The sequence below is a fragment of the Protopterus annectens genome, chromosome 9.part0, assembly GCF_019279795.1.
Source record: "Protopterus annectens isolate FY-2018-M chromosome 9.part0, PAN1.0, whole genome shotgun sequence".
Classification (NCBI taxonomy): Eukaryota; Metazoa; Chordata; order Ceratodontiformes; family Protopteridae; genus Protopterus; species Protopterus annectens.
This window is the reverse complement of record NC_056743.1, coordinates 1,141,093,260-1,141,108,600: the sequence shown is the minus strand read 5'-3', so window position 1 is coordinate 1,141,108,600 and position 15,341 is coordinate 1,141,093,260. Positions and strand designations below refer to the sequence as shown.

General features: G+C 35.6%; 1 protein-coding gene across 1 annotated transcript in view; it reads left to right on the top strand.

Annotated features, from left to right (window-relative positions):
- LOC122811875 (transcobalamin-1-like) overlaps positions 1-14,632 on the top strand; it is a 257,780-nt gene extending 243,148 nt beyond the window's left edge. The window contains exon 9 of the mRNA XM_044084010.1: positions 14,017-14,632. Coding sequence (XP_043939945.1) covers positions 14,017-14,105 — 89 coding nt within the window. The 3' untranslated portion in view covers positions 14,106-14,632. The remainder of the gene's footprint in view (positions 1-14,016) is intronic.
- Positions 14,633-15,341: the final 709 nt, after the last annotated feature.

Sequence of the window (15,341 nt, the reverse complement as noted above, 5' to 3'; positions counted from 1 at the left end):
AGAGTCACTGTGCAGTGAAGGACTGGAGACAAGCTAAAAGGGTACACAAACCCCAAGCAGATGGATGCTGGCAGGCAATAATCTATTAGTTAGTTTGACACTCTTTATTTGTGATAGATACAAGTACCTGGCTAAATTGGATACCTCACTCAAACAACCAAACACATCATGTGAGAGTCAATCACCTCCACCATACCCCATACATACTCATTTTAAAGTATCCTATGCTAAGGCAGTTGCTAATTCCTTACCCAAGCCTTAGCAACCCTTTAAGAGCAGAGCCCAGCATAAACCAAGACAACACCATTTGACATAAACATCACATTAAGTCACCAGGAAACAGAATATCCCAAATTCAGCAGACCAAAGCAAGCTATAACCATAAACAGAATGGTATTAGTTATTGGTGGCACCATAGCTAAGCCCACTGATTCTGCACTGATGAAAATGGCAAGAGCAAGGTGACAGGGGTCTGCCTTTCAGGAGCCAAGATTGCCAACATTTCAGGGACCCTGGTTACCCTTAAACCTGACGAATATGATTATGACTTAGTGGTGGTCCATGTTGGAGTAAATGTCCTGGTGCACAGATCCCTGAGGGATATGCAGAGGCACTTGACAATGCTCTCCATGCATATCTCCGATACAGAAAAGACCCCAGATCCCCAAAAATTAAAGGAAAGTATAAAGAAAGTATGACTGGGTTTAACAATTAGCTAAACAGCCAATGTTATTCGAGAGGGATCTAGTATGACTCAACTTGGGAAGTGATGCTTGACAACTGTACTTACTTTATCAAGTATGGTTTATATCTCTCATTCCAAGGCTTCATCATACTGGAAAAAGCTTTTCTCTCCCCATTGTGCCTTTTTATGTAGGGTCAAGCTAATGGACATCCCAGCCTAAATTCCAAACTAAACTAAATATTAAACAATATCAAAGAGGGGAGCCTCTACTTAATGCTAGACGTCTAAACAACGAACTGTCAGATGTTGAGGTCCTCCTTTTGATTCACATCTGCATGTGTATGTATATATGTGTTTGTGTGGTCACAGAAACCTCATTGAAGAACCCAGCAAGCACTCCCTCATTTCCTGGGTTTTGTATTTACAACTTAATTAGGGCTGGTGGCACCAGTGGCAATGTATCCATATTTGTTAGGGACCACATTACCTCCATAAAAATACTTACAGACCCACAAGCAAAACTCATAGCAATTGAAATCATGCTAAACAGGATCAACTATCAGCTAATTAGATGCTACAGGACCTACTCCATGTCCCCAGAAAGATTCCTAAGTATTCCTGATGAATCCCCCATAAGCAGAAATGCTATTATCGTGGGAAACTATAACAATTAAATGATAAACTGGGAAACCTATATTACCAATGAAGGATATACACAAAATATCTTAAATTATTTAAACAAGAATTTCGTGTACCAGATGGTTAAGGAGCCCAGTAGAGGACAGAATGTACTTGACCTGGTCCTTATAAACCTAGCATCTGTATGGCATTCCCTTCTTGGGTCAAGTCTGACCACAAACAAGTAACCTTCTCTTTCAAAATCTCAAAACCAACAGATGCAAACATTAATTTAAAGACTTTAAAAGAGCAAATTTCTTATAATTCTATGACCAAGTCCCTAAATGTGAGTACATCAGTATCACCAAAAAAATTGATATGTAAACAAACCAATTATACTTGTACATGGACAAAGGTATTTCATTGGCAGCCCCAAGAAGAGACAAACAATTGTGGAAGTTTAAAAACACATCACCTTTTTTCCTATGTTGCTTTCTATCAGACAAATATACCCAGCCACATAGTTCAGTTGTTTTAAAGCTGTAAAAATGAGTTAATAGAAGAGAAAATTTGTAAATTTGAATGATTAGACATTGGCTCTTTCAACCTTGACTAGCACCACATCTGTCTATCTGTCTCTGGATGATAGCTCCCATTTATCTTACCTCCTTTCTGTCCTATTATTGGTATAGTGGGGGGTGGGGGAGACCTTCCTTTGCTTCTCAGGCATGAAATGATAGATGGTGCTGAGGCTGATGGGGACTGGAGAGTTAAATGGTCATCTTGATTTAAAAATAGAAAATAGAGTTACAATGAAATAAAGTCCTACATTTATAAAAACAAATGGATTGGAATACAGAACTGCATATGGAATTATTTAGACATGTAAAACAAATTACCAATCTGAAATTCACAAATCCACTATATGGTCACTGGCATAAGCTATACAAAAAAAAACAAAAAACTCCTTAACCATACAGTAAAAGAAAAGACTCTTGTGTCATGTATGGCATCAAATGGTTAGCTAAGAATATAAACAGTCCATTAGAAAAATGAAGGCATCCCATAAAGTCAGATTAGTAACAAAAGCCAAAGAACATCTACAAATCGTTGTTCCATTATGTCAAAGAAATAAGGAATAACATTCATCACTGCTCAGAGCTTATTCACAATGGTATTACCTATTCTGATGCAGTGTAAAACCACAGGCAACTGTATAAAAAACACCCACGAATGCCTGGTGTAATAGCTGAGACAAACTGACCAAATCCTCGGCTCGAACTGGAAGAACAAAATTTATTGTAAAACAAGACAAAACAACCACCGAACTACATGGGTTAAGCGCTTTCATCTGTATATAACCAGACTTCCTCAGAACAACAACATGGTGGATCTGAAAGGTTTAAATAGCCTGTTTTGGCGCCAAACACTGAAAAAGCAATAACAATTTAAACTGACAGTACACTAAATAAGTTTTAACTACTTTTATACACTGCGTAAAATGACTTAATAAATATAAATTGTATGTCAAATAAAACATATCTAAAAATACTGTAACAACCGTATAACAACCATATAACAACCATATTCAATGGTACTGTAGATACAAATATAAATACAAATATAAATACAAATACAATATACAAGCTTTTGAAAGCTATTGAAATCCTATAGGAGATATATTTCATGATGCTGTGAGAAAGTGTATATATACATAAAAAACATATATGAAAACATATATGCAAAACATATATAAAAACATATATAGAACTGTATACATGACAATCTATATACTTAAAAAGCTATATAAATATCATAAAGCCCTATGGCAGAATGCTCCGTTCAAATAGTAACATGTATACGCCATGTACTAAAATGTGAGATGAAGTTAAAGTGTATATATTGGATAAGTCCAAATGGACGAATCAGTAGGCTAAAGGCTACTTTGCATTCAATAAAAAGGGTTTTATACTGATGTATTCATTAATACCTAGAGATCTAGTGGCATCAGTGAGCATCTGCCATCTGCTCTCCTTCATAGCCAGCCAGGCCTTAATGTTACCACCAACTGGAGAAATTTTTACTTGATCAATAATAAGAAATTTGAACTGATGGTCTTCACCGTTCGTAGCTATGTGTCGATATAGGGCATTCCTATTGTCCTTAACTATAATACTGTATAAGTGATCGTAAATACGTTTCTTGAACTGTCTCTCCGTTTACCCGATGTAAAAAGCAGAGCATATCATACACCTGGCTAAGTAAATTACTAACTTAGTATTACAATTGCCTGCTTTACTCACAATATATGTCTTATTGTAATTGTCCAACCTGATGCCTACAACTTCATTTATGGCGTGACATTGTTTGCATGTACCACATTTTTTGGTACCAGTTATATTCTTATTAGTCACATATTTGTCAGTCCCATATTCCAATAGTTTTTTGATACTGGGTCCTGTCTTATATACAAATTTCAGGTGAGTATCCAGAATTTTAGTTAGTTCATCATCCACAGTTATTAGATTCCAATTTTCCAAAATAATGTTTTTGATAAAGTGTACCACCAGTGTGTACATCATGACACATACCCTATTACTACGTTCAATTTTCGTAATTCCCTCACAATTCAATGGACTACCTAGTGTATTTCCCAATAGGGGTATATACTTATTACCCCACTCCTTTCTAACATATTCAACTACATCACACAATAGTGGAAGAGGATATCCTCTAGCAGTAAACATGGATTTAATAAACTCCAATTCCATATTCATAATTTCAACTGTTGATGACATACGGGCAGCTCTAATACACTGTCCCTTAAAAACGTTCTTGAACATGTAAGTTGGATGGTTACTACTAAATTGTAAGTAATCGTTTGAAAACATCTCTTTTCTATATATGCGTGATGTAAATCCTGACTCACCATGGCTTATATATGTGTCTAAGTATGGTATCACTATAATTATATGTAAATTTAAGAAAGTCTGTGGTATTGTTAATGTAATCAACAAATTCACTTATCATATCAATGGGACCTTTCCATAATACAAATAAATCATCTAAGAATCTAGAATAATAAGCCATGTGTTTACTATACTCACATTTAAACAAAAATTCCGTCTCCCACTCAAGCATAACTAAGTTGGCGAAAATAGGGGCACACGATGCTCCCATCGCTACCCCTCTGGTTTGCCTGAAATATTCACTCTCAAAATGTATGCAATTATAATCCAAAACAAGTCCCATCATATCAGTAATAAGATTTATTTAATCCCATTCCATATTGGAATATTTCCTGAGACTATTACTAAAATAATCTAAGCCAATGTCTTTAGGAATACAAGAGAATAAATCCGTAACGTCGATGGTTAGAAAAACCAAGTCTCTACTCCAAAGATTGGAGGTTAGCTGTCCCAGGAACATCCATGAATCCTTGATTAAATGTGGGATGTTGCTGTATACCGGTTTTATCCAACTATCAATGGCCACACCTAGTGGGAATGTTTTAGACCTACTGCCGGAGATTATTGGTCTGAATGGGGGTTTATTTAGATTTTTGTGTATTTTAGGAATACCAATGATGGTGGCTAAAACAGGAAATTCCACCCTCAGAAATTGATATGTGTCATTGGTGATTCTGTGGTCAATCAAGTATTCTTCTATGGCAAGATCAATATGTTTATATCTAATATTAACCTCATTTAATGATATAGCTTCATAGTTATTTGAATGATGTAAAATGTTGTAAATCTCATTTATATAATCCATCCTATTAAACAAAACAACTCCACCCCCTTTATCGGGTTTCATAACCCTAACTTCTTTATTCTTAACTAGTTCTTCCAACATGCGCGTTCGCCTGTAGATAAATTTTGATCGATACTATGTTGGATGTATTTATCAGTCTTATATAATTTATTAAACTTGTAAACTTCCTGGCTAGCCATTTTTTTCAAAACATGCTACACCAGGATGTGTACAAGGAATATAAGTACTTTTCTTCTTTAGTGAACCTGGTTCAAATGAATTAGCGTCCAAGTTGCTATCCTTAAATTGGACAGCTAAATTTAGCCTGCTACAGTACAATTTTAATTCCAGGATGGTATCAACCAAATTAAATCCAACAGTGGGAATAAATTTCATACCTTTTGTAAACAACCTAATAAACTCCTCAGAGATGTTAATGTTAGTATAGTTGAATCCATTGCTGGTGTGTACAATGTTTTTACCATGTTCGTCAGTAACCATAAGGGAACGGTTAGAAGTATCGACAATTATTTCATCACCTAAGCCAAAATTTTCAGATATCCTAATGTCATTACCTACTTTGTTTACCTCATTCTCCTGTTCCATGGGGTGAATGCACTTTTTGGAGCAGGATAAAACCTGCCCCCCTGAAAATTGGTACCCTTATTTACCTGTCTGTCCAAGTTGTTGTGATTCCTATCACTTTCAAACCTCTGATGTTCTTTGGGCCATATATATGCCCTATTCTCAGCATACTGCTCAACATCACGTTCAATCACGTTCAATTTTTCGGGATTTTCTTTGAAAAATCCCTTTAGCTTTTTGATTGGCAAGGTTGAACTGTTTATCATACAAATCTGTCCACTGAGCGTATGCCTCATTATTAATAATTTCATTATTCAATATATCAATTTCCTGCAATAAACCAGATAATTTTTCATCATTTTTCTTGATAATAATTTTCATATAGCCTATACCAAAGCTATCAAATAGTTGATTGAATTCACCAATGGTTTCATTGTTTAACACAATACCCATGGGTAATTTAAAAAACCTCAATCCTTTGGGTACAATATGCATAGCAATACATTTTGACAGATAGGCATTGTCAATTTTTAAACTTTTAATAGTGAATAATTTCTTCCCCAAAAGGTATATCATGTCCTTAATTGACGACTTCATGCCACTAACTTGTCGTCCTGCATCATGATAATCAATGCTGGCATCATTGTTATTGAAATCATAATTATCACTGAGAAAACGGTCCAAAAAATCAATATCATTACCACCCAACACTCTATCAGTTGTATACATTTTGTTTTTCTTATATTGATCATTACTTTTTGGTTTATTATAATTAGGACTTGAATAGTTTACATCAGTACCTTTACATTTGTCCGTTTGTAGCCTAGTGGCTGCAGAATATGTTTTAATGGTCATTGGGCATTTAGGTCGTTCCCCCAGTCTATCCACATCATCCCAATCATGAAATAGACTGAAATCAAAAGTGAAATCATTCGTCGAAACATTGCTCACGTTTAAATCATTACTACGAGATACCAGGTTAACGTCCTCAGCATATTGCGCCTGTCCATTAGGTATGTCAATCTGCGTACTGCAGTCAACCCGGTTAAGAGTATGAAACTGTTTAACTACATGACTAGATCCTTCAGCAGGAAGGAAACCCTCCTGCGCATCCATTGGCTTGTTTGCCTCACTTGTCGGCTCCCCCTTCGTGTCACCATTAGCTTTGCTCACCTCGCGGGTTTGTAGGGCTGCCAAGGTACAACCAACACGTTCAGTTAAGCGGAACATTTCCTCTTTTAATAAAGAGACATCAGACCGAATTTTGTCCATTTCCTCCTTGTTCAATGAAGCCTGAGGACTGCCGATGCTGCTATCCATGCCAAGCCACAACCAATGTAAAACCACAGACAACTGTATAAAAAACACCCATGAATGCCTGGTGTAATAGCTGAGACAAACTGACCAAATCCTCGGCTCGAACTGGAAGAACAAAATTTATTGTAAAACAAGACAAAACAACCACCGAACTACATGGGTTAAGCGCTTTCATCTGTATATAACCAGACTTCCTCAGAACAACAACAAGGTGGATCTGAAAGGTTTAAATAGCCTGTTTTGGCGCCAAACTCTGAAAAAGCAATAACAATTTAAACCCATTTATCTTACCTCCTTTCTGTCCTATTATTGGTATAGTGGGGGGGTGACCTTCCTTTGCTTCTCAGGCATGAAATGATAGATGGTGCTGAGGCTGATGGGGACTGGAGAGTTAAATGGTCATCTTGATGATTTAAAAACAATTGGTAGAAAATAGAGTTACATTGAAATAAAGTCCTACATTTATAAAAACAAATGGATTGGAATACAGAACTGCATATGGAATTATTTAGACATGTAAAACAAATTACCAATCTGAAATTCACAAATCCACTAGATGGTCACTGGCATAAGCTATTCAAAAAAAAAACTCCTTAACCATACAGTAAAAGAAAAGACCCTCGTGTCATGTATGGCATCAAATGGTTAGCTAAGAATATAAACAGTCCATTAGAAAAATTAAGGCATCCCATAAAGTCAGACTAGTAACAAAAGCCAAAGAACATCTACAAATCATTGTTCCGTTATGTCAAAGAAATAAGGAATAACATTCATCACTGCTCAGAGCTTATTCACAATGGTATTACCTATTCTGATGCAGTGGATATTGCCAACATACTGGCAAACAAATTTGATGCAAACTTCACCACAGTGACAACGACACCAATTCCACTTATACAGGTGAGACTCAGATCACCAGCCATCACAAAAGAATACATAGTAAAAGTAATCTCTGGAACAAAGAATACCTCATATGGGGCCTGATAACAAGTCTATATTAAATGAATGAAATGACAAAAGAGCAAATGCTCTTTTATCATCAGATAAATGCCGAAAACAACAAAACAGCAAAGTTACAGGAAAAAAATCGCTGATTCAAAAAAAAAAAAAATGCAAAGACAAATGCAAAGACAAAACGCACAGACCCCCACACCCCTCTACTTAAATATACCAACTCTGAGATCACACCACAGTGGATGAAATGACAAAGTCTCAAGAACGGCCCAGCGATTTTTTTGCCCTGGGAAAAAAATCATTGTTTTGTAACTTCGCTGTTTTGTGGTTTTGGCTTTTATGTATCAATGATAGAGCGTTCGCTCTTTTGTCGTTTTGTTCATTTAATACAGACCCCTGATAACATACCAAGTGGTCTAATAAATATCACTATTCATATATTAGTAGACCAAACTTTTTATCTATTTAACCTGAACTTAGCAACAAGCTTTGCCCTTACTGTGATGCCACATCAAAAGGGAAGGACTGCCCACCATGGAAATCACAGATCCATCAGTGTAGCAAATCTTATATGCAAAGCCATGGAATATATTGTAAATTACATAATTAACTGTAATATCCAAACTTTTATCATACTCAATTCATTGCTGTTTGATTATATCAAGTGTAAATCGTGTCCAAGGAATCTGGAAAAGCTCTTCAAAGGGGTGACTCAAATCATGAACCATGGGAAAACTGTCTATCCATCATTCCTCTACCTCAGCAAGGCATTTAACAACATACCACATGCAAATATAACAAACAAGATAAATGAGATCCAAGGTGACACACACATAATTAGCTGGAAAGCAAACTGGCTTAGGCACAGAACTTGTAAGGTGAGAATAGTGTGTGCCTCCTCTGAGAGCATGAAGGTGAATAGTGGGGTCCTTCATGGATCTGTGCTAGGACCCCTGTGATTTTGTATTTGATTCTCAGATCCCCATCTATTCAAATTACGATATTCTGTTAACAAAGTTTGCAGATGGTTGTAAGCTAGGAATAATCATCAAGTTTTTTCTGTAACACAGGTTCTCTAACAGGAGCTTACATTTGTCAATACCTGTTGTGCAAAAAGTAGGCTCAAACTTAACACTAAAAAGGGCAAAATTGTGGCATTCAGTAAACAACCCCTAGCTTTAGCTTGCAGCACAGATAACACACCATGTTTTGTATACTGAGTAGCAGGGCTATGGCTGAACTGCATGCAGAGGTGTGTTTGATATGTCAGCAGAGCCCATTACATGTATTTGCCAGGCATTATTGGTGTGTACATGGGGTGGGTCCTTAGAAGAAAACTCTCCTCAGCTGCAGTATGACACACCCCAAAAAAGTCTCCTCACTGGCCATGAACATGGGCTGGTGCTAGTCTGGGGCTGACTAAGTGGGTCTATATTATAATCTTGAAGCTTTAAAACTTCTAATCCCTAAAGATCGAACTTTAGTGATCAAAGTCTTAAACCATCAAAACCAAAAAAAAAAAAAAAAACTAAATCATGTGTAGGCAGGGAGCTACCCCCCCCCACACCCCCTACTTAAATATACCAACTATGAGAACGCACTACATTGAAGTAAATAGAAATCTCCCCCTAAGGATATTTTCCATTTAAACGTTCGATGTAGTGCGCTTTCGGTATTCTCGTGTCGACAATATTGTACTTGATATTGTCAGACTTCGAGATTTGAATATAGACCCGGCTAAGTCAGGTTTGGTAGACTCAGTGAATGATAAGAGGCTCTGGGAGTAGTTGTCAACTACGGAAGCCAAAAATATCATACAAAATTTATTTTTACTTACTAATGTTTCCCATTAGTGAGAAATATGCCAGTGGTACAAAAACTGTATTTTAAGTTGTTTTAAGAATTACAGAAAACAGCTATAATGTCTAGCTCTGGTTCTCTACTTAGTTTAAATTCTGTCCTGTGCTGACCACTTTTTTGTTGAAACTTGGTTGGACAAAATCTCAAACAACATTTTGTTTGCCATTTGTTCCGGATTGCTACCACTCCAAAGGAATAAGGTGAGCATGTATTGTAAACGCTACCTGAAGATTTGATCATGTACTCTAAAGCAAGTAATACCCACAGCCAGGAATATGTTGCTTTCCTTATTATATACTCTTTAACACCCAGCATTTCTACACATATGGTTAGCAATACAAATGATAAGCTTAATATTTTCTTGTATTACTATTGTTGAATTCCTGCAAGATTACTTTTTAAGAATACTGTATATATAAGCAATTATATACAAGTCTTGTTACACCTCTGGTACTAATAAGAAGATGATTGCTCCTGCATGGAGTTCTTAAGAACAGTCATATTCCTGTAGCACTGGGAAGGTGTCAAAATATGTTTCAAAACTCAAATCCCAGATAATCAAGGAAAAGTATAAACTCTGTATTCCCAAATGCCAGCACTCTTATTGGTATGAACAGAGAAAAGAGTCTGTATTTCTTCATAACTTGGAAAACTCTGAAACCAAGCTGAAGCTGCAAGATTGATTTCTGGGTATTTGCGGAAAATCCTGACCATTATCCATAGAGACAGCACACATAAAAAGGGAGCAAGTAATTATACTGATGGCAGTTTCAAAACATCACGGCAGAAATGTTAAGGTGCCAGTGATATAAAAAAATGCAAAAGTACTAACTTTGAGACAGATGCACCCTAGGAATAAGAGAATATTTTCTTACCCCAAATTTTGAGCAGTCACAGTATTAATATATTTATATTTGTAGGGTATCTGAGGCTTCTTTTTTTTAGTAATTTTCGTTGATTAAAAGAAGTAGTACAAAAGTATGTCCTGCATTCTAGTAAAAGGAGCCACACAAATCAAACAGCATTTTTCATGTGACAGCAATAAGACAGTTCTAGTAAAACTGCAGATCAGCAACCACAAGTATTCATTGCCTTTCGTTTGAATCTGGACATTTTAATTTCATACTGTGCTGGAACCAGAGACTTGGTTTGCTAAAAAGATGTAACATTACAGAGTTATATGAATCTAAAGTGTCTAGGTAAGGATGTCAGTAAATGAAAACTATCTTTAAAACGAAAGCATTAGGCAGTAAACACAAGTATTCATTATCAGCAGGACCAGTAACTGAATCTATCTGGGACAAGTTTGCAAGTCACTGTAAATGGATAATCATGTTCACTATGACAATTCTGTTAATGAGGGGTTTGACTGTAAGAGCAAACCGTCCACATAAATGTTAAAAAAGCTGTATAACTCTAAAATTTGTCAGTAAAACCCTTCCTATCATGTAATACAGATTATTTTTGATCAGAAGATGCAGAATTTCAGTATTACAGTGACCCAAAAGATACCTGCTGACCCAGACACAAGATGCACCTGCATGATACTTTTTCACATAAGAAACTTGACCCCTCTGCCCAAAGTACTCTAGATAAAAAGGCAAAAGGCATGAGCATGAGAAAATGTAGATAAATATGAGTGAGTGCGGTCTGCAGCTGAGGTGTTCCAAGCCCTGTGAGGTGTGCTGATGTAACGCTGGGGGTATGGTAACTTATAACACTATTCACAGACCGGATGATGTAAGACCTGGTTCTCATAACTAGCTATGAAGTATAGTCACTCATCTCCCAGTAAGAGAAAATAAATTTAATTACAATAATGTTTGAACTCCCAATGAGGCTTTAATGGACTCTTTCTATTTGATGGGGATTATTCAAGAAAATAAAACAATTTTCTTCTTTTATCCAACATTCTGAGGCATTAAATTGGCCAAAGACGGAGTCTTCCATATTTCCTTTTACTAACATAGTCTGGAACCTGAGCATGATAACAAACCTTTTCTATCCTTGACATCTCAAAGCATTCAGATCCAAAATACTGTACAGAAAACAACTCATGAGACACCAGAAAAGGAATAGTACAAGACTACATGGAATACAGCTAAAGCCCGTGAAAGTACTGGTTCACTTCTATTCATTCTTTGTTACTCAGCTATTCAACTCCTCCAGGGTTGGAGATAATTTACCTTCTTAGAAGACTGTCAGTGTAAATCAGTTCTAAACCCCGCCAATCTTTTGTTAAAATGAGTTGTCTGCCAGTTCACTACACAATACGTCAAGCTCTTTTTTCAAAACTTGTGGCTTTTTTTTTTCTCTGGCATTCTGGCCTTGGTTAAATCTACATGTAGATCCTGAAATTGCCCATATGATTGATTATATGAGGTTCTCATAGGTGACAAAGATTCAGCTGCTGCAAAATTCAGGAATGGAATAACACCTAGTTAGATTCTTCTCTTGTTTTTATATTTAAAATCACAGCATTAATCCCAAATCCAGACGGTCTATTCAGCCTTACTGACACTTGTACATGTTTACTGCAATTAACTATGTAATGTTTCAGGGTCTCTTCTATTGTCTGCTCATAGCTTCATTAATGTTTGCAAAAGTTACTTGCCAGCTGCTAGAATACTTCAGCATACATTTTACACAACAGGCAGCACAAAACCATTGATAAGTGATGTCTTTCTACTACATTTGGAAGTATAAAAGGTGGTGTCTGTATACTTAATTATAAAAATAGGTATAATGTTGTATTTCTGTAGATATTTAAAAAACAAAGCAACATGAATAATATTGCTTGGACTCATTTGAAAGTTCACAAATGGACAAAGAAAATGTCACTGTTAGTATGTATTAGCATAACAACTTAATGAAATGCACAACAGCTTAATGAAATGTTTTGAGTAGCTCAAAAAAACTTTAAAAATGAATATTTATTATTTTTATTGAGACTTAAAAAAGCCATTTTAAGACCCAGTGAAAGGAAATGCCAAGCAATTCCATTTTGCTATACTGATTTGCTCTTTGTTCTGTATCTGTACTACAACTTCTATATTTAACTTTCTTCATGAAGTGAATATTTACATTTTCTGATTTGCACTTCATGCAGCCATGAATTGCATCACAGTTAGCCCTGTAAGGAAGCTGATTTATCCTCATTACCTCCCCAACTACCTGCAATGTAGTCATGTTCCTTATTGGTCCCAATACTCCTCTGAAGAGAATACTTGGAGACATTTAGACCTAAATCTGCAATGATTTATTAGCACAACTTCACAGGATTGCAAGTCCGTCTCCTGTCTATTCCTAAAGCTTCCGAGTATCATCCAAGGCAGAATGACTAATATTTAGTGAAGGATGCATTCGAAAAGAACTTGTGTTTCCTGTAAGTCAAGCCAATACATATTGTTTTATTGAATTGCTGAGCTCAGTTTGTTCTTATGACACTTATCCTCCTCACACCCTTGGGTTGTCTTTTTGATGTGGGTGAAATACTATATAGTTACATACTTATGTTAATAGTCTGACCTTTTGCACGTCTTGCTTCAGAGTTAAAACTAGTTTTGATGAAATACCTGCCACTGTGAATGACGTATAGCAGTTATTATGCAGGATCTGTCCGTCATCTTGAATATCTGTAATACTATCTGTTAATAATAGACTGTACTCTACTTACATAAGGTACATACAGTCAGCTGACTTGTTCTTTTAAATATACTGTTTATTGCATTTATCTTGCCCTGTTCCACCCTTATGTTTAAGAATGTTTACTTGTGATCTGTAGGCCTATCCCATTAACAAAACTGAAACAAACTGAAAAAAACTAAAAAGATGAACACAAGAAGGAGAATTCTTTATATAGCTCAACATGGTTAAACTAAATAAGAACTTTTGTTGCTGAGGTAATGAGAGTAGTTATGCATTGTTAATCTAAAAGATTCAGTCTTCATATTTATACAAATAAACTGTAACTTATATTATCCACACAGATAAACTGTAATTTATATTATCCACACAAATAAACTGTAACATGTACTATACACACAAATAAACTGTAATGTATATTATTCACACAGATTCTTCATATTTAACTTAATGTTATTTTCATACTGTCATACATAAATACAATTCGGGTTTTATTGTTCATATTTTTATTTACTTTACAAATGTTTGTCTTTAATAATGACATAATATTGGGGAAAACAGTGATCTGTTAACTTTATTTTGTTTTTGATTTTTGACAGGAGTTAACAATTACATAGTACAGGACAGTAGCACGATTGTTGCCACATTTTCAGTCCTGAATTCAACACAATGGAAGATCTCTGCCTAAGTTATGAATACTACAAGCAAAGTAATTAACTCTATAGTATTAGAGGAAATCCAATCTGCCCTTCTATGGACTGTTGTGTCATCTGATATCATCTGCACTGATGTGCAAGAAGCAAGATGACAAACGTATTGTCAGACTAAGGAAATACATTAATATTAAATATATTTAGTGTTTTTTAAGCCCCGATCATTTCCTTTCTTAACAATAAAACAGACTTTGAATTTACATACTTGGAATTTTAAAAAATGAAGAATTGTGATTGATTATATTGTAGATTTTGTACATCCTACTGAGTACTGAATTAACACTTCTCAGCAGCTAAAGTATTTTATGTTTTCTACATGCATCTTAGCTTTGAACACACAGAAAAATGGAATGAACACTTTGTTTATTAACATAGTAATTGTTTAGATTTTTTAAATTCTGATATCATATTGCAGAATATACTGTGCACAAAATGTCATCTTCGTGTGAACAGCCATGCTTGGCATAAAACATTGTTTAATAAATTGTAGGTGTTAAATGCATACAATGCTTGTTCTGATCTTTTTTTCCTGAGTTTGTATTTTATTTACAAGGTTTGTTTGACACATTTGAGAGCCATTTAGCTGGTAATCTCCAACATGCTGTTTCTTTGGTAGATAATCAAAAACCTATAGTAATGTCTTTCGGCTTTTCACGGTTAGGGGTCGCCACAGCAGAACTCCGGTCCGCTAATGATTGCTTCCATTAAAACAAGAAGGAATTGTGCTATAAAGTAAGCTACATAGGAACTCACAGCATTATGAAAGTTGCAGTGTTTTACAGTATGGCTAACAGAATACTGTTGTCAGTAGTTTAATTACATTACCACCAGCAGTAATGGAAAAGTTTATATGCAGTATACACCATTATTCTTGTTGAACATCAGATAACAGAATTAACTAGAGAAGCTAGACACATGCCACTAACTGCATTAGCCTAATCAGCTAAAAACAATTATCAGTGTCAGATAGTGATATTATTGTAGGGGGACTGCAGCAACTTAGACTACTTAGCTGAAGTAAGATTGTGCAAACACTGATAAGCCCAGAATTTAAAATATACAACCTACTTTTCTAACCACAAAAATTCATGGGTAAACTGAAGTGTAAAGTCTTTGTAATAAGAAAATGGTCTAACGATGTCCATCCTACTTAGATGAAGAATTCCTAAGGATGAGTGTGGCATAAGGCAGCTGCTTTCAGTCTAACTTTT